Source organism: Diadema antillarum, unplaced genomic scaffold (assembly GCF_040938485.1).
Source record: "Diadema antillarum isolate AM-2024a unplaced genomic scaffold, OU_Dant_1.0 scf00000141, whole genome shotgun sequence".
Taxonomy (NCBI): domain Eukaryota; kingdom Metazoa; phylum Echinodermata; class Echinoidea; order Diadematoida; family Diadematidae; genus Diadema; species Diadema antillarum.
Genome location: NW_027271030.1, coordinates 3,899,949 through 3,921,485, shown reverse-complemented (window position 1 = coordinate 3,921,485; position 21,537 = coordinate 3,899,949). Strand labels below are relative to the sequence as shown.

At 39.3% G+C, this 21,537-nt stretch overlaps 1 protein-coding gene across 1 annotated transcript in view; it reads right to left on the bottom strand.

The window, feature by feature from the left end:
• Positions 1-21,537, bottom strand: part of LOC139721368 (peripheral plasma membrane protein CASK-like) — a 198,456-nt gene that overhangs the window by 137,672 nt on the left and 39,247 nt on the right. Inside the window, exon 2 of the mRNA XM_071632684.1 lies at positions 15,480-15,592. Within this exon, the coding sequence (XP_071488785.1) occupies positions 15,480-15,592 (113 nt within the window). The remainder of the gene's footprint in view (positions 1-15,479; positions 15,593-21,537) is intronic.

Sequence of the window (21,537 nt, the reverse complement as noted above, 5' to 3'; positions counted from 1 at the left end):
ATCACAACCAAAGCTATACCGTCCCTTTACTGGGGAGGTTTAATGTGAGGGGAAACTGAAACAATGTGCCCATCTCATTAATTCAGGAAACACAATGCAAGAATGCTGTGCACAGCATCTATGCACTGTCAACTTTCACAATCTACAGACTGAAGATTACAGATTTGTTGGAAGCACGTCACGTCAGGCAATTAGCCGTGTACGGAGACGGTAATAGACGAGATGAGATGCGGAACTTGGTAGGGGAGGAGGGGAGAGGGGAAGGGGTGGAATCGAAGAAGAAAGGAGATAAGAAACGAGGTAACATGTGTAAAGTACACGGAGCATGTTCTACTGGATTAATTGAGATCTAGGAGGGGGTTGTGGGAGGCGGCAAGAAATTGGGTGTCGCCTTAATTGCAGATTCTACGCAGACATCCTCAACCACCCCGCAGCGCATGCATAGCATACGTGTACAGCACATACTCAGTACAGTGCACCTCTGGAATGCAAGCCGGTAGTTGATCAAATTAGAACGAATGTAAATCAATCAGCAGAAATGTACATGTAGGAATCCCCTGGGTAAAGCTCCCCTTACATGAGAGGGGAGTGAAGTGAATGTTTTTCACAAAATATCATTCACCTGTTAAGTCTCATGGTCTTACCTTCCTTTAATATCGCATGGCACTCCATGGATTTTCAAGGTGGGGTTTGTACATTGCTAGGGAGAGAAAACAAAAATGTTCCTCACCCAAAAGCCCCAAGATGAGCTACAAATTTCATCTGTGCTCTTTGAAACAATTTGATTTGTGGTCTTAACATTCATAGTCCCACAGATGATCCACAAAAGAAAATGCATCTAAGAATAACTAGAAATGTCGCTATGGCGACTGATGCCTCCGCCATAATGCATGATTCTCCCAATAGGCGTATAGTACAATGTCTTCACAATGTGTGATCCATGACAGTTTCACATAACTGGCAAAATATTGAAATGACAGGTTTGTCAGAAATGTCTCGAACTGGGTTTGCTATACTTTTCTAAGAGTGCAGGTACACATATTTGGGGAACTGACAATTTTAACTTGAATTCTGACCGACCTTTTTATAAGTTTATGCATTGAGTAATTTCCAAGGTATGAAGAAAGAGTGTAATGACGGTACAAAATAGATTTTTTTTTCTTTTTTTTTGGGGGGGGGCATTGAAACCTGGCCTTTGACCCTTAACCTTTGACCTTTGACCTTCTGGCTGGAAATTTCCCAGAGAATCTCCATCAGGTAATGCATGTATTAAGTTTTGAAACTAATAATGCAAGCATTGCATATATATACTAGTGTATGAGGGAAATAGTAAAATTTTGAGGAGTTGACCTTGACCTTTGACCCCTGACTATTGACCCATGACCCCTAAATTCCCTAGATAATCCCTGCCAGTCAGTACATGCGTATGTACCAAGTTCCACGAAGATACATTGAACCATATGCGAGAAAAGTGATATTGCAACATTTTCACCTAACCTTTGACCTTTTGACCTTATGACATGAAACTCTCTCTGTAGAATCTTTACGCAGTAGTACATGTCCACACCAAGTTTCAAGAAAATACCTTTGGGCATTGCATAGATATGGGGGAAATTGCAACATTTGTAGCATTTGACCTTGACCTTTTGACCTTTGACCTCTTGCCAATGTCACTAAAATGTACTCAACTAATTGTCCCATCATACATCATCCTTGGACCAAGTTTGGTGAAAGCTGCTTCATCCAGTTTTGAGTTATCACGTAAACAGATAAATTTTAGGATTTGACCTTGATCTTTGACCTTTGACCTCCGTCCGATTTCACTGAAAAACTAATCAAGTAATTGTCCCATCATACATCATCCTCCAACAAAGTTTGGTGAAATTTGCTCCATCCAGTCTTGAGTTATCGCGTAAACGGATACAATTTCATGATTTGACCTTGACCTTTGACCTTTGACCTTTAGCCGATTTCACCCAAAATCTAATCAAATAATTGCCCCATCATACTTCATACTTGGACCAAGTTTGGTAAAATTCCAGTAAATATTACTCAAGTTATCGCGTAAACGAAAGCGGACGGACGTACGGACGGACGTACGGACAACCCGAAAACATGCCTCCCGCACCACTTCGTGGCGGAGGCATAAAAATGCATTCCATGAAGATGTCTACCCCTCCCCCCAAAAAATAAAAACCCAAAACAACAACAAAAACAACAACCTGCTGCATCAGGCACTAACGCAGAGTGGTACAATACAATGTATATTGTACATACTATGTCCTAGCATCCTGGACTCACTGATATTTAAACTATCATAACTTTCTTCAAACTTACCAAACTTTGGTCAGACCACTGATCTAAAATGATCTGTAACTTTTCTTCCAGTATTCACTCCAGATCTAAAAACACTAAAACTTTTTTCTTTGGGTAAATACGGCTTTGAATGTTCAACCAATGTTTGCAACTTCTGAAAATGTTGATCTATGGGGGCCTATAAAATATTTTACAGATTATAGCAATTTTTCATATGTCATCCTTGAATATTATTCATAATTTGAACTTATGAACAAAACATGTACACAACTCGCTGCCAAGGGCATTACCAGTGGTGACAGAAATAAATGCCACTGAGTTCTACACGGGTCAAAAAGCATCATGAAAACTTTTATCTTCTTCTTCTTTTTTAACTCTTTATGTGCCATGGTGGAAACCCCCTGTGTGCCACGTTATTCTGAGACACGAAGGTAGTCATGCTTTGAGAAAGAATTCTGTTTTTCCATTTGTATAACTTCTACAAATTTCTGTTAAGCTGGACATAATAGTGAGCAAAGTTAGGGGAATGTCAAACTTTGTTTCTATGTACAATGTATAACAATTCTATTTTCAATTTTTCTTTTGAATTACCAGTTGCTACATTACTGTAAAGGCATGACTTTTGCATATAAAATAGTGACAGAAACTTAGAATGTACACGCAAATCTAGCTGAGAACACCGCCTGATAATCAATCACCACATAGAATGCAAGCCGTATGTGAGAGGAACAGAAGTGCGAGAAACTCTTTGATTGTACCGCGGGATTAGCGATTTATCGATCGGTTTTGGTGGCTTTGTTTGTTGAGCAGAATACGCGAAGTTGGCACGCCGTCAACTGAGCCGGACGTGCGAACGTGGCACATAAAGAGTTAATGCTGGACATGTAGTGTTCCCGAAAATTGCAGAACGATGCACTGGACATTAAAATATGAAATGTATGAACATCACAGGAATTCAACAGAAATTGGTACTTGTGATGTCAATATTTGTAGGTGCCATTTATCTATCCCTCACAAATTTTGGCTTCCAAAGAAGAGCTACTATTACTTTCACAACATGTATTTTCTTTTTTCTCAAAAAAAGGAAACATGCACAATGACATTAGGCGTTTTCACATCAGCCCGATAAAAATCCAAGCTCGAGATATTTTTCGTGATTGCGAATTAGAGCGCTATTTCATTTCTTATTCACATCAGCCCGAAGAGAATTAGCCCGAATTTTTTTCGAGCTAATTCGACAGCTGAGTATGTGCAAACAGCATCAGTAATGTGTGTGCCCTCTCAAAAATTCCTCATGATTTGTGTGCAGTTTGCCTCGATCGGGTCACACACGCTAGGCATGATGGGATGCATTGCGCTAATTTCTCGATTCGTTTTCACATTATCAAATAGCGTGCTACTATCCCGCTATTTCAGAAATTTCCCGAGTTGGATCAGAGCGATACAATTAGTGCGCTAATTTGTGTTCATATTATCAAATAGCGCGCTATTTCGTTATCGGGTTAATTTCCCAAGTCAGAAAATACCACGCTATTTCAAAACATCGGGCTGATGTGAAAACGCCTATTAGGCACAGGGTCCTTAAGGTATGTACAGTACAAAGAAATCTTAAACATATTGATGTATTTATGTATGGTCTTCATAAAAGCAGCACACTGTACCCAAGGAGCCAGACCAAAGAGGGTTTATCCTAGACTGAACTACTCAGATGAATAACACACAAGCAAAACTAATAAATTCTATACCATCCCCCCCCAAAAAATGAATGTCACACAACTCTAGCGAGGCCTTCCAAAATTTAATTTGTAGGAAATATTGAATGCACAATTGCAATGCAAATACTTTCGGTCTTTCAAATGTATGGATTTCTATGCCTTGTCTTCCAGCACTGACGGATTGTAGCTAATCAACTTGCCGCTATCAATTTGTCATGCATTACAACAGCTGTGTGCCGCAGACTTATCATACATGAACATTCCTCCCTTTTGCATCTTATGATTAAAAAAAAAAGGAATATAAATAATAATGATGATAATGATAACAATGAAAGTAGAACAGAAATGTTTATGGAACACAGAGGGCAGCATCACTATAAAACTAAAGGGACCTACAATGTAGAAATGACTAAGCACGCCAAAGGCCTCTGCATCATGGTTGAATGAAATATGTTCAGTAACAACTAAATTACTGCTTCATTAGCATTACTGGCAAGGGTGACCTCTGACCCTGTTTTAGACAGGGAGCAATGAGCGCAGCCCTACCAAAACCTATACACTTGTACACTGTAGGTTCCTTTCCCTACCCGTTGTTCAGCTCTGTAAAAATTTGATTGATTGATTAACCGAGGCAATTTGTGGCCACCATCTGCGATCACGATAAAAATGATCTGTATATCTCCATGGTACTGACTGTGACAGAAGAAATCAAAATTATGGAAATTAGTAGGAACTGTAGAAGAAGGCTGACAGCAGTCCAATTCTCTTCTACAAGCATGCATGTGCCAATATCAAACAATCTAAAATCTGCATATAGATTGGTATGCTTGAATTTACATCATATTTCAAGAATGGTGGTGGTGGGGGGGGGGGGGTTTGATAGGGGAGGTTGCGGTATTAGGAGATTGGCTGTTATTACCAATCTGCACTGAGCAAACACTCCACGCCAATTCCCGGGTGCAGGAATGATATTTTGTGTGGGCATGACTGCATTAAGTGCATTTTCGATGGCACCCATTCTCAAGCTTATTAGTCATGTAAACATTTGCCGGCGATCGCACTCCAGCTGGCATTGATTCTCTTCTCAATGGCCCCAAGACGATGGAAATAAAAACATGAAAACCTAGTTATCTAGAGTGACATTCTGTGCATTTTGCAGAACCTTTTGTCACAATTACACAGTTCTTTCAAGTCCAGGTTAAAACTTGAGGAAACAACCCAAAAATAGTCACGTTAAATGCTAGTCATAGCATAAGGCTTTGCATCTTACATCAGCTCGTAACATGTTACACATATGTGACCGTGCACCTCAAAACGAACATAAAGTCGCACACACTGATTTAGCGCGAGGACTGAGAATAGGTGAAATGGGTCAACCTAGCCAAACTTGACTTTTTTATATTTTCTGAAAGAGCGGGTCTTCTTTTACATTATGCTAAAATTTGGTATCAAAAAACGGGCAGGAAAGTGGGTTTTTTAGCAGTTTATCTCGAACATTTTTGGAACAATAGTGTGATAAGGTGTGTCTTTAGAATCCCTTTTTCATTTCTGAAAAACCTTGTCAACACTCTTCACTTTCAACTCTAATAACTTTTGAAAAGATAGTGCTACTGCTTTGAAAGTTGGCATTAATTATGGACAGAATGTGTTAATGAGGCATGCTTAATTTCAGTTCAATCAGATAATCCCTTCATTGTTGTTACTCTGGTGGTTTACTTCCTGTTTTTTGTCCCATTCATCGCACAGCCAGCACGGTCTGGTAAAGATTAAAGGGGAAGGCTAGTAACTGATCAGTGGGAATCAGTGGAAATGCTGGGAGATGGTTGTTCCAATTCTTATGGGATTCATTCAAGAGTTCATGGTATATCTATTGTTGTGTGAAAATGATTTGCTTCAGAATGGTCTCATATTCAAGTAATGTGCAGATTAATGCTCCGTCCCTGACCAGGGACGCTAACCTGGAAGCATTAAACTGCACATTACTTGAATATGAGACCATTCTGAAGCAAATAATTTTCACACAACAATAGATATACAATGAACTCTTGAATGAATCCCATAAGGATTGGAACAATCATCTCCCAGCATTTCCACTGATTCCCACTGATCAGTTACTAGCCTTCCCCTTTAAGCGCTTGAGTAGACACTGTACTTCAGAGCCTCTTTTCTCAGTTCACACTTTTCCTGAGTTTGTGCTTTCTTTCCAATATTTAGATAGGTTAGGAGAGTCCATTTGATTTGAGTTATACATATTCTTAAAGCTTAAAGTCTGCTCTTTCAGAATATGGTCTTAACTAAAAATTCATATCTGGCGACTTTTTGTTTGTTTTGAGGTGCAGGGTCACATATATGCATTTGTAGATTCTAATCACAAAAGAATAAAATATTGGGCTGAATATGAAATTTCCATGGTAACAAGACTAGAATACGGAAGGGGGGGGGGAATAAAAGGAAGAGTACATGTATACCACCTAACAACTGCACACTGCATTTCGGGATGGACTAACATGACAGGCTGTGATTGCCATGGATGACATCGAAAAAATTTGCCACGGCAGTCCTGGTGCTGATGAGAAATCTAGCAGGCCGTAATATACCGGGGTGAACGCAACAGAACGTGACAGCATGTACAATGTAATCATCCATAACAAAACTTGGAGGCAGTCAGAAGTGGGATGCAACGGGAAATACATGTATGTGTAGTCTAGCCTGATCAGACGCTGTGAGAATGGCGTCTGATAACTATGTGTTCACTGAAGCGAGGTCTGGAACAAACAAGACTAGAATACAGAGGGGGGAAAAAAGGAAGAGTGTACATGTACTCCACCTACCCATGGCACACTACTTTTCGGGGGGGGGGGGGGGGGGGGAGGGGAGGGGGTGCAAGTGGGGTTGCTGTGGCCGCGGGGAACATGGTGTAAGCATATCATAGCATCAGAACTCTTGACTTTCAAGGTGGATTTATATGACATTTCTGCATCTTCAAGGTTCTTACTGTAAAAGATGCCCTTCTCAGAAATTGACATTTGAACAGGAAAAGCAAGGAGCTCAGTCTGGAATAATTGAGTTTAGGGAGAAAATGAAAAGTCAGAACTCTAAAAACAGAGGAAAGTTTGATTGCCAAAAGTGAGCTCGTTGAAAGATTTGAACAATAACACAGTATTGGAAGAAAAAGCTTACATATTGACATGTAGGCCTATGTCGTTACTTGATACTTGGTAATCAAATGTTATTTGACAGATCTTTGCATAATACTGTATGAATACTTCCTGTGTTGAAATCAAATTAGTATTCTATCTACTGTCAGAGAATTTAATTCATTACTCCAAAGGGGCCAGCACACTTTGAAAAACCCATTTGGCTGCATGAGTGAACCCCCGAGGTTCGGAGGGGTCACCAAATATCTGCATGCTGCCCTCACTGGTTTTCAGCAGCCCTTGGGCTTGGTAAACAGGCAATAACAATTATGAATATGATATTGATTTGTCCCACATCCCCGATTCGACAATCGGCAGTCATCATCCTCCTCTGGGGAGCTTCCTCGTTTGCTAATGCTTCGCGGAAAGCTAGCTGCAGCTCACCTGAATGTTGGGAAATAAATGAAGCGCACAGCTTGCTTGCTCGGGCAGTGTGGTCAATTGGCTGTGAAGAGCAAAGGGCTGCTATTTGCCTTGCATCTGTGTATATTTCATGGGCTGTATATATTCCTGGCTTGCTCTAAAGGATGAAGGAGGTGCGCTATGCAAACATGCAAGATGCAGGGCTGCTGTATATTGCACATAGGTCGTGAGCCCATACAGTACATATGTACATTCGTGACTACTCTCAGAGAAAAACGCTAATGAGGCTCAACCAAATACATTGATGCATGATTCTTGGACTGGATATGGCTCGTGCTACAATGATTGTCATGAATTATCATCGGCTGAACAGCAAATGCCAATCTAAGTGCCCAATCCTCCAGATGTGACACAAAGCCTTGATAAGTACAATCCTCTCAACTCAAGAGACATCCTTACGATCAAAGTCTTGATCAATGATGACCACACATAAAGAAAATCAACTAAAGCACATCCCAAATACTGTATACGCTATATATTTCGCGGGGGTTTTATTTTCGCGAATTTCGCGAGTCGGGAGCTATTCGCGAAATTAACAACACGCGAAAATATTACCTTCCAAAACGAATCCCTTGCCTTGATGATACAAACATTTCAGTACTAGTATATCATGTCATGGCTTACCGAACAGACCATACTGGCTAAGCTTGTTTACGTACGTCCACGTCTACTTACGAATACTGTAGAGAGCCAATCCATTATCGCAAGGGGACTACTCGTCAGAAATCTAGCGCGATGGACTTAACCACTTAAAAAATGTTGAATTCTAACTTACTAGTTCGCAGAGTTTGGTAAGTTTTTTTCATGCAGTGTGTAACTAGTATCATTCTTATTTGCTAGTAAGTTGAAAATTCACACTTTCTTTGCCACTTCATATTTTCTCTGGTCCCCCAATTGCGAATTTAACCACTCACGAAGATGTGTGACAGCGGCAATTCGCAAAAATTTATGTACGCGAAAATTGTAGCGTATACAGTAAAAGGTAAAGTACTCTTAGAAAGAATCCTGAATATTCATGTAACACCATGGTGTGTGCTGTCATACACATCCTTTCTAATGTTGTAATGCAATGACATTGCAAGGTAGTGACAGATCAACCAGCGTGAAAATGAAAAGTAGCAGTACGCAATATTCCTCAATTTACACGGTATAGGCCTATACCGGTACACATGTTTCAGCACTGCAGTACAATGCACATTGCCCTTCCCCCACACACAGCATACAAGTCACCAAATATACAGTATGAAGGGTCCTTAACCCATCCCCGTCAGCTCCCACAAAAAACGTGGTTTTTATTATTTATGACCGAAAGAGGGCGTCCTAGGACCTCAGGCTTGGCCAGGAGCTGTAGAATAATTTTAGCCAATCACAGAGATCCTTACTGGGACTCAGAAAAATAATTTATGCAAAGAAACATATTTTAGAATGTCTCTTATTGGCCAAAACACCTGCCAGGGGTTCGAGCCTGCTGAGAAACTAATCAATATTCATGTTTACAGCGCGCATGTATCTTTGTTGCCCCAGCAACTGCAGTGATTTCTTACGCGCGGTATCGTGATATCGATCTCTTCATAGAGTGCTTGACGATATCTCCTTGTGTGTGTACGTGTACTGCTATGCTATGCTTATGCTGGGGCGGGCACGGGGGTGTGTGTGTCGAATTCCATTTACGTTAGTGAGTGTGGGTAACTTCTCTAGGTTTCCCGTCCATTTCTCTCTCTCTTTTCTCTCTTTTGCTTTCGTATCATTCTATATCTTTCATTCTCAGAGAACAATCGTACTTCTGAGAGTGTTTTGTTCATTTTTTCTAAGTGATTATCTCGTTTGCAACAATTTAGAGGTGAGTTTTTGTCCTAGTGTTTGTTGAGTTTTTTGATTGAACACGATGTAGCTTATCTACGTATGTGCGCATAACATCGTAGCTTGTGTGGTACCCACTCGTTTGTTTTCCGTGTAAGCATTTTTGCCGTAGTGTCTTCATCGTTCGTCTTCCAAGCATCGTGTTTTCACCCTAGTTTTTCTCATCGTAGTTTTTTACCTCGATTTTTTTTTTGGGTGCAAGATGTTCTGTGTATTTTTTTCTACGGTAATATGCCATCGTTGATGATCTTCGTGTATTCATTACTAGTTTTTCACCTCCGTTTCATTTTTGTGTACAACTAATGTCTGACGTGGCGTAGTTACAACTATGTTTAGAGCTAGTAGTTAGCTAGGTCTGCGATGTCTGTATCGTTTGCTGATATGTTTTGTGAGCTGAGAGTGACTATGATGGGAGTGATATTCAGGGTTTTGCTGTGGTTGAGGTGATGGCAAGATGTAATTTATTTTGTGTAACCATGTATGACATTGATGATGGCGAGTAAAACTACGACACGAGTAACCTAGCCTAGGCCAATGCAAATGACGAGAGCTAGAGTGACACTGAAGAAACGGGGGCTGATGCTCGCTCGTGCACGGGAGTGGTCTAGAGACCTGCATTACAGTTGTGTATTTATTTTTTTTTTCCTTTTTCTTATTCACTCGGGTATTGTGCTACCAAAATTCGTGTCTCTGAAGAAACTCAACCGAAAGCTTGACAACAAGTTTGCATCAGGTCTATTCTGTAGTACTAGCACTAGGTTCTAGATCTAAATCATAATGGCGATGCTAATTTAGTTTTCATTTAGAACTCGATGAAATCCATTTTCTTTGCTCATTTTTCAACTGATAAATTATTTAGAACTGTACTTAAATTCTGATGTACTGCATTCACCATTGTAATAAAAAAGAGCCTGCTGATCAGGTGTTTCATTGTATCCTTTTCATTTCCTCCCTATCCTTTTGGTTTCCTTCCTGTCACTTTCTTCTTTGACCCTGGATGGAAAAAAAAAAATCCCATCTTGCCATGTAAAGACAGAATACATAACCATCATGAAATATCATGACATTGAAGTAATAATAAGAAATATTCAAGTGACCAAAATACTTGTTTGTGAAAATAAATAACAAATGAAAGGTGATTTCTTATGGAGCAGTTCTTTCAAATGTCAAACAGCTTCGATAATGAAGCAAGTGAAATCTGAAAACTATCCTGGCAACAAGTTGAAATTGATAGGGAATTCTGACAAAAACTGTCACACCATTTGATGTTTGAATTTGTCTTTTTATTGGATGAGGTTATAAAACTAAGTGCCGCCGATAAAATAACAATCCTCTCAATTTGAACAAGAGCAGTAGGGTGGTACACTAGTACGACTCAGTAAACAGCTGATTATTTATGCATCGTATCCATGGGCAACTGCGGGGTAACTGCAAGAAGGCGCAGGAAATTAGACTTGAGTCAAGAACGACTGTTTATTATTATTTTTTTATTCAAACTATTTTTTTTCTTGGACTAAAAGAAACCCCCAAAATATTTCATATGACGCTTCTAAAATATAAAATGAATATATGAAGTCTTTTTATCGTGATTTTATGAAGAATTAGAATTATTAAAAAAATATAGATACTAGACGGGCTGAACAAGGAAGTCTAATTTCACCCCAAGAATTTGCAACACACCGCATCTCGGGTGCATTCCTAGCGTTCTTGCCGCACTCTCACGATCACCTAGCTAGGCCATGTGCACAAGCCAGTCACATGTTCACAGTACACACGTTGTTAGCCAGTTCACCGATCTCATTCCTGACTTCGTGCGTGTAGAAAATTCTCTCAAAACTAAGCCAGACATGATTTTGGAACATACATTACAATGTCAAGACCTTTTCAGTGGACTTTGAATTCGCTATTTGTCTGTTTTAGCTCTTGAATGTACGACTTCGAACGTCCGATTTGTTTTTCACTACACCACGTGGAGTCCCGGGTTTCCTCAGCCCCATGCTTCTCCACACATGCACGTCACACTAGCACTGTGTACCTGTGTACACACACAAGCCATCGCGATCGAAGTTTGAGCGATAGCGATAACATGTTCGGAGCAGACATGCGGATTTCAGCACAGGGTAAATGAGTAGTTGAACGTATCACGATTGTAAAACAAATCTTTTTGTATGTCTCTGCAAATTTGAATTAGGCTATCTCAGCATAGATAGATTATGATACATTACAAAATAGATTAGCCATAGCAAGAACTTGCTTACATGAGAGTTATTAGATAACGTTGCAAAATAAAAACCCCGTCATTGAATGGAATGTTCCAGAGCTATCTCGGGGCGGGGGGGTGGGGCTCGAGGACATTATGGACACGTCGATTCGCAAGTGGGTATGATGTGATTACAGATGGCTTGAAATGAAGAGGATTTATCAATGAAATACACAGAAACAATATTTTTTCATAATTCCTGCACAATTTATTATTTCTTTTCATAAAATTCACATAAACTAGTGCTGTATTGAGTCAACTAAGTGCATATTAGCACGAGTGTACACGCATCATCCCTCCTGCCTAGTGGGAATGACACAGGCAGTTTTTTCCATGACGTATGAATGCTCTTCGCGTGTAGATCGCGCCGTAGGGAAGATCGCGCCCAAGTTCATGGCCAACTTACTAGGCAGGCACGATATTACAGATTACACAGAGGCCCGTACGTGGATGGGTTAATGAAGAAGTTTTCTCATCAACTTGGGTCGCTTCTGATGCGGAACTTAGATTTGGCTGAAATGCACAATTGTTTTTTTTTTTGTGTGTGTGTGTGTCCAAAATACAGAACTAATCAAAACACCTAATCCCATGCCAAAGACCTTACCCTACTCTGCAAAGGCTGGTTGAGCTACATGTACAAGTCAAAACCAAGAATATAAAAGATACAACAATTTGCCCATTCTCAACGAGAAACTTGCGATGGTAACTGTGTGTGGGTGTGTGTGTGTGTGTGTGTGTGTGTGCATGTGCCCGCACATATGTAATTTGACTCCTAGACCCCCCCTCCCCCCATCCCCACCCCCACCCAAGGATGGATATGTGTGGCAATTACACACAGGCTGTGGGTGACCCATTTTGTCTCTCAGCCAGTCAGTCATCTCTGGCAGAAATCTACATTTGCATGTAAATTGTAGAGCCATGAGACGAAACCCGCCAAGGGGCGTGGTAAGTGGCCAGACAAGTGGCTTGGGTAAGGGGGTGGGCCGGGAGGGGCTCCTGGCGCTTGACTACGGTATTGTTCACATGACAGTCCTAAACTTAAAGGGATGGTACAGTATTGGCGGAGATGAGAATTGGGCTTCTAATTTTTTGCGAGATACCAAGAAAACACTTATGATTTAGTACACAGCATGCCATTTTAAGAGGAATTCAAAGTTTATTTGATGAAAATCGGGTTTGGAATGACTGAAACATCCAAAAACAACGTAAAACAAAGCGATCGTAGTAAAGTGTGGGTCCCACACTTGATTAGAATTGCTCTTTTTTGGATATCTCAGCCATTTCAAAATCAATTTTCATCAAATAAACATTGAATTCCTCATAGAATTACATGCTCTTTCGTATTTCATAAAAGGTTTCTCATTATGTCCCCCAAAAATGTCAGAAACCTGAAATTAGGTCTCAACCAGAACTATACGATCCCTTTAAAGTTTAGCTCAAAGTTTCAATCTTTGATGATCAACTCGTAGTTTTAGACACACTTGAAAGTTAGCAGTCATACAGATTAGTCGATGATTAGAACCACAAGACATCTTAGGGCTTACGCTCTATCCACAAGCCACGGGGGGGGGGGGGGGGGGGGGGGGGGTCCCCACTTGTAGTTTAGCATTATGTGGACACGATTCTCTATGAACTCAAAAGTTGGCATATTTTCATGACCTCTCCATTAACCCTATTCCCCCTCAGCTTCTGGGTCAATTTCTAGCGCGTGTTGTACACAACTGTATTGTCGCACATTTTTTGCTTTATCGCTAGCAGAGCTTGTATGTATTTCAAACGATTCCTTGGTTCAATCATCCAGTAGGATTCTCGCTCAAAAATTTGATCTCTAAGATTAAGTGTCATGTGGACATTTGTCATAGTTTAAAGGGATTGTATAGCTTTAACTGAGGGCTAACTTCAGATTTCCAACGTGTTTTGGTGAGATAGTGAGAAACCTCATATGAAATATGAAAGAGCGTGTAATTCCAAGAGGGATTCAATGTTTATTTGATGAAAATTGGCTTTGAAATGACTGAGATATCGAAAATAAGCAATCTTAATAAAAGGTGGGACCCACCTTTTATTGGGATTGCTTTGTTTTACAATGTTTTTGGATGTCTCAGCCAGTCTAAAACCGATTTTCATCATATAAACTTTGAATTCCTCTTAGAATGGTATGCTCTGTATTATTTCATAAGTGATTTCTTGGTATCTCGCAAAAAGTTAAGAGCCCAATCTTCATCTCCACCAATACTATACCATCCCTTTAAAACTACAAGCTAATCATTGAAGTATTAAACATTGAAGATTACAAATGTCATGTGAACGTAACTAGTTGAAGAAAAGAGACACCTGAGAAAAAGGGAGAGGCAGCAGAAAAGCGAACCAGTGCATGGGATCAGATGTTCTTCCACATCAGGTTGGTTGTTATGTTTCCTTACAGGATCTTCTTACAATGTCTGTAACTGGCATCTGCCAGCAAATGTCAGTGTTTCAAGCATTCTTACTGGAACACGACAAGTGTGCTGGCCTGCACTGAACTGGGTGGTCTTTTACTACATGTACAGCGTCTCCAAAAGATGATTACTGTTATGCTCAAAATGATCTCGTAAGTTCCCTCTACATGACATTTGAGACACCTGCTCCTCGTTTGTATTTCATTCATTTCACTTCTTCCTTTGTTTTACTATAGCCTCCCCTCCCCCCCCCCCCCTCCTTCCCAATTTGCTGTCTTTTTTGAGTTTGGGAAAAATCTCCTTAGTTTCATTTATTGCTTGGCATTAAACTTGTATGTTGTTCCAACCCCGGCGCAGCAAGAAATAATTCTGTCTACTATGGCTATAGCAAATCAACTCTCTGCATGTAAAACTGATGCTATGGTAGCTGAGAATATACCCATTTGAAGAATATCTCTTATATTTTCTCATTCAGAAGGGGGCAGGTCTTATTTATTGCTGTATGTTGATTAAGTTATTCTCTGGCACACACGCAAGGATCAACCTGTCCCCTATTTATTTATTTATCTACTTATTTATTTATTTATTTATTTATTCATTCATTCATTCATTCATTTATTTATTCATTTATTCATTTATTTATTTATTTATTTATTTATTTATTCATTTATTCATTCATTTATTTATTCATTCATTCATTCATTTCTAAATTGTCCTCTTGAAGTTATGTGCAAATTCACACATACATAAGATACATGTACAAAGGTATTATACACCAACAAATAACAAACATTACGTTGAATCAGAACAGTAGTGTGAAGGAAAACTGGAAACAACTACACATTTGTAGTTCATGAAACTTCAAAGATTTTAACCTGTTCACAGATCAACATATATTATCATGCCACTTCTACTGACTGACAATTTGGAAGTGTCGAGCAAGATCTTTTCTTGAGACAATTAATGCTTCATATTTCAGCAGCTCTTCTCTGAAAAACCACATTCATTAGCCCCCTTTTTAATTAAAAATCAAAACAGAGGTAATGAATCCTGTTGGTGTGCATTAGTATGTCCTTTTTCATATAAAATCCAAACATTGAGCAGAGCAGAAGCACAAATCAAGAAAGAGCTAGTCTCCAATGGCAGAGGATGACACAATATCAAGATTCTGATATGAGAACATATAGTTCAGTACCCCTCTCACTGCAACAAGAAACACACTTATCTGATTATTATGCATTTGATAATTGGTGGAATGTCTCCCTCTCACCTTCTGTGCTGAGTCCTGGGCTTGATGTAAACTTTGCGACGTCCACAATCTTGACGGCAAACTGCTGTCCCGTGTCTCGGTGAATACATCGTCTCACCTCGCTGAATGGCCCTCTGAAATGATACGGAAGTGAGAGAGAGAACATTATATCATCTGATCACTTTTTTATTTTATTTTACATGTTTTATTGACTTCAACCATTGGCATACAAACTTAAATCATTTCCAATTATGGTATGTAAATAACACAAGCAAAAAAAAAATAAAAAATTTTAGAGAAAAGAAAAAAAAAAAGACAGAAAAAGAGAATAAAGGCGGCCGAATAGAAATATGTTTGACCTCGGGACCTCCATCAAGGGGAGAGGGGAAATGATAAACCAGAAGATAAGCGGTAGTTCACAACGACAACAAAAGGGAGATGATTTCGATTCGCCACAGAGAGAGGGGAAGGGGGCAAACTCGTTTATACTTTAAATGTATGAATATTGTGATGAAATAGAGAGATGTGGTTTTACTCACTTTCATAATTAAGTCTTAATGTTTCAAGTAAACAAAAAAAATGATGTAAATGCAATTAATTCTCCACAAATCATAAAGCATGGAAAGGTACCAGACACCAGGTGAAAGGGAATAGAAAGAGGATTGTATCCTTGTTGTAAGAACTTTTTCTAAGTCTTCAATAGCAGACTTTACACTTCCCTGAAAGTTTGTAAAAGCAGTGAAATGAAAAGACCAATACATGGGATCAAACTTTTGTAGCAAGTCCATTTTAACTGGAAAATGGTACATCTTGAAAATGATGATATTTGACCTTTTCATTACAATTGCAATGAAGAGCTGCTACACTGTGGCACTTCGGATAATTCCTGAGTTTTGAAAACAGTGATGCATGTATTGTGTTTTAAACTGGCTGCTTTTCACAGTTATGCTAAACACAATTGGGACACCCCCCCCTTAATTCATCACACTCTTCAGTATTCAACAAATCTCTTTCATGCCATGTATTGATTATCTACTAGAAGTATCTACTGGTCCCAACTATCAAAACCCATCAATTAACCAATCAAACAATTAATAAATTTATACCATCTACTTGTAGAGAATGCACCTATTTTTCCATCTACAGCAAAGAGATGCTTTCCTCTTTGCATATCATATACACCCCAATACATTTGTCTCTCCTACTTCACCCATCCCTACACATATTATCATGTTTATATAATGTTTATGTATCTCTCTCCCTGAGACACACCCACACATCCAGGCAATAAGAAACATGCAGCCGGAAAGGTCACAGTATGCTCACACCCACTCTCACATCTTAGGCTGGATCTTTCAGGCTACTGCAACAGGCAGAACTCCTGACCCCAGTGTGTGTACCCAAGTCCACTATCAGCTGCCAGTAATACAACTACATTGTATAAGAACTTTCAACTTGACGGCTACACAGGATCCCTCTTTGGGTTGTGTAAAATTGAATCCTTCTCATGAGGGGGAAGGTATAAGAATAAAATTAAGAAACACACAAAGGAAGAAAAAAAACTTTCCTGGCCACTTTTTAACAGTTGGTTTCAGTGCACTAATAGCATTATATATGAGAAGAAAAAGCTGTAGGGTTCATGGAAAAAGAAAAGAAAAGAAAGAAGGTGTTGAGGGTTGCACGGGGAAGCAGTAATGCAATAATGGCCTGGAAAGCTCTGTACCCTGTAGATTCGGTTAGGAATCAGAGGGCTAGACGTAGTGATACTCAGGGCAGGTTCCCTGGGATCCCACCAGCTTTTTACCACTCCATCCCGTGCAATGTGATCGTACTTTTGGCCGGAGGCTGGATTGGGTTCCATTTCTTCACATCATACCCACTTTCGGTTCCTCAACCAACACCTCTTCTCTACACAAGCAGGCTGGTGTTGATGTAACCTGAATGTATAGTCCCTACCCTCGAGTTCGACTCACTACCTGGGTTTACAAACAATATCACGACGTTCACTGGGAGTCACTATTTAATATTTCAAGAATTTTGTTTTGATTTGTTTTATGCAACTCCAGATGGTAACTATATGACACTTTCATTACCATGACACCGACTGTACATGACACAAACAGCCATATATAAATGACAAAATTAATCTAGCTATGCCATGCTGTGCAAAATAAACAAAATAATTTATGTGTTTGCTTGTCCCTGAGAATGATGCTCGGAAAGATCATGCATGCTCTAGTCAAGTGATTGTTGAGTTTTCACAGGGAAACACTCAAACAAAGTTGAACATTTTTGTATAGTGCCCAAAATAGATTTATTTAAGGCACTAAACATTCAAATGGTCAGAATGATGATTCAAATTTCATCTCCAGGGAAGAAAAGGAAACCCTACAATTAATTCTGAAGAGCTTGAAAAACATACTGTAGATGGTGCATAAACATTTCTTACACACAAACGTCACAAGGTCATTACACGTGCCTACTACTCATAATGATAATAATAGTAGTAATATTAGCAATACCATTATTATTAGCTATACTTCTGCTATTACTACTACTAACCGTAATAATGTCTTGAATGTAGTGTCTTACCAGGCTCAAGTGTATAAAAAGTTATTCTATTTTTTGTTATTAAAAGCCATTGATGCTGATACACAGGAAAGGAGAATTTTGCCCCTTAATCCAAAAACAATTTTATGATGTTCTTCTGCACTTCACTATGTCAGGCAGTAATCCAAAAGCTCTGCATCTTCGTTCATCTCGAGATCTCGTAAAAGAGCTATGAAGTCTGGCTGGGACATTGGGTCCTTCAACTTGCTCCTCTATAACCTCCATACTATCTCCCCCTCTCTCTTTGCTCTCTCTCTTTCTCTTGTGTGACTTTCTCTCTATTCATGTCACATACACATGCTTGCACAAAACACATACACAACACACACATATTCTTGTTTTTGTCATTCTTTTATTTTTCTTTCTTTTTCATATAAACAATATACAAATTAGTTTATTACAAAATAATACCAGTTTCATTATGACGACATAAACTCCACATTGTCAATATAACAAATGAAAAAGAATTTTGTATGTAAAAAAGGGAAAAAGAAAAGGACACACACACACACACACACACGCACACACACACACACACACAGACACACACACACACACACAGACACAAAGACACATACACTGCCTCATTATAAAACTCTCTCTACCCTTTTCTAAGAAGTTGAGAATGTACATGTAGCTCATGTGTAATGACAAACCTGCACCACTTGGACGACAGATCATGTAACAGTCCCCTATCAAACACGTCTTGATGAGGTCACAGTTCTATGGTGTCATTCTTCACTTAGAAATACATTGGACGAGTACATTGCATGTATTTATCATTATAATGTGAGTCACGATGATAAGGCTAATGCACTTATAATGTGGTTATTACAAACAGGTATTGTGGGATAGTAATCCAATTTTCAGCACTAACAAGCGTTGTATGGAGATGTCATTCAGCGCTCGCAATCATTAAAGGAGACCCCCAGATGATTTTTAGACTAAATGCATTTGAACATTTTTAGATATGTTATACACTGGGTGCTGAGTTTCAGAATTCATAGTGATTGGGATGAGGAATGAGAAGGTTTTCAAAATTCATAACAAATCACAATGAACACGGATGACGGAGCAGCTTCGCAAAAGAATGCGTGATTGAACACTCATGATAGATGAAACAGCTGTAATAGAGAAGATGATCAAAAGAAGATATGAAGATGTTGATGACATCACAGAAATACTGTAATAATGATAAAACATCAACAGCATAATGATATCATTATAAAAGATCGGTTACACACGAGAGAAAATTCGTAACTTGAATCATCATTGTAATGATGATTGCAATTCATCTTTAGAATTATCGGACCTTACACACGCTCGCTCGAAAGTGTGATTAGAATTCGAAATCTCGAGCGAAGGCGTTACGTAATCCTTGGTGACCTGTCAATCAAAACCTACGATCGAGTGCATGCACGCGCGCGCGTTTTATCTACGGAAGTGCTTGAAAGGTCACGTAAGCTCCGCCCCTCAAAAGATGTTTTGGAGGTCAAGCATTACACATGCAAATTTCGCACTGTAATTTGAGTGAAACTTCACTGGAATTCACCACCGGCCTAGAATTTGAATTCGTGATTGTGATTAGCATTCGTGATTCTAATTTGCTTCCACACGTGCTAAAAATTCATCATTAGAATTATTTTACACTGGAATCATCATTCAAATGACAAATTTTTGACCGTGTGTAACCGCTCTACGATGCCTTAGCACACACATCATGCCACTGAAAGGGTACTACTACTGGTATGCCTGAAGTAACACATACAGTACAGTGCACTCCCGTTATAATGAACACGGTTATAACGAAATCCCGGTTACCACGAAGTAACAATTCAGGCCGCAACATTATCCACTCTATGTATTTTTATTGTTTATTTGTTCGGTTACATCGAAATTTCGATATAACGAAAGAAAACTGCCGGTCCCGAGGACTTCGTCATAACAGGAGTCCACTGTATCACCACTAGTAAGCATATCATAAACCTCACATAATCGCTCTTACAGGCAGGAAGAACCTTTGTGCATTGTAACGATGTCATTCTACGAAATGCAGCCAGAAACCTGGGTGTCCAAATACACTGCGGATTGCTTGCAATGGATGCAGCAGTTTAAAATCGTCACAAATCAAAACTCTGCCTCCTGTCCAGTTGCCATCTCCTAATTAGAAGGCACCCCCGTCTTCCAATAAAGCCCACAAATCAATGTTGCACGACAGCAACCATGCTAAAAAGTATGCCCTGTGCAGATTGTCTCAACAGAAACAGACCTTGATCACGCTGTAACATCACAGCCACTTGATCATGTAATGTACGGTAATGCGCAAAGCAGAGGTGACTTGATGAATGCATGTAAAGTTTTTGTTTTGTATTGAAGCAACAAACTACGTAAGTTTGGTGTAAAATGTTCATTGATTCATAATGCTTTCCCTATTAATTAAAAGAGATACTGCCACAAGTGTTTTAAGATACAGCTCAAAAGAATGTGAGCTACTTATAAACTATACACAGGCTACTGGCCGAGGGGAATGTTCATTTAAACGATCTTGCATTGCTAACTGTAGTATACAAGTGTAATGTAGGTGTACATTATTACAAGTAGCATAAATAAGTACTTGTGTAACATTTCCTAGTAAATAACATCCCGAACGTAAAATCACATTTTAATAAAGCTCTGGTTTTACTGCATAAACATATGAGCTACAATAAAGGATTAAATTATAGTGGTACAATTAATTTACTATGCAAGTTTCTTTCTGCTTCATCACCTGGTCCTATTGTGGCAAATGCTTTTATACATGATACAGTAATCTCCTGCTCTACAGGCAGAGCTTTGCGAAAAATGTTCTTTTCCAGTGCGTCCCAGTAACATGCTAAACTTGTTTGTGTGACATCCTGAAAAATCTCACAATGTGCCAGAAAATAATAACATGCTGGAAATTGATGGCATGTTGCATTTCAGACACTCGCCAATGAGTCAAATGTGTCAAATTTCATAACAGAAAAAAAAAGCTATAAATATTTTCATCCTCTGATGAAAAAGTAATTCACTGTGGTTTAAAGTTGAAGTAAGTCTCAGACAGCACAAAGTGCATCTAAAACTCTTTTACAGACCTACAACTAGTGCCCTTGAGACAGGCATGAACCCTTGCAACTTAATATTTTGCCTGCACATGTTCACATACAAGATTTTTTTACTACATGCAACATTTCACAATTTACTGCATTAAGTGTTTTGATAGTTTCTGATATCAATGTATGAAGGCACAGAAACTGTATCTTAAAGGTGCATGGTCCCGGTATTTTAGTCAAATGCATGCGCGAGCGCACGGCGCAAGTTTCCTATAGAGACCTACGCTATCGACTCCTCTTCAGCGCTTACGCTTTGGCCCACTTCCCCGCGTCCGAAGAAGTCCGATTCATTGTAGTCAGTGGTCAGATCACAGTTCGGCTCATGATTCGGCTGAGGG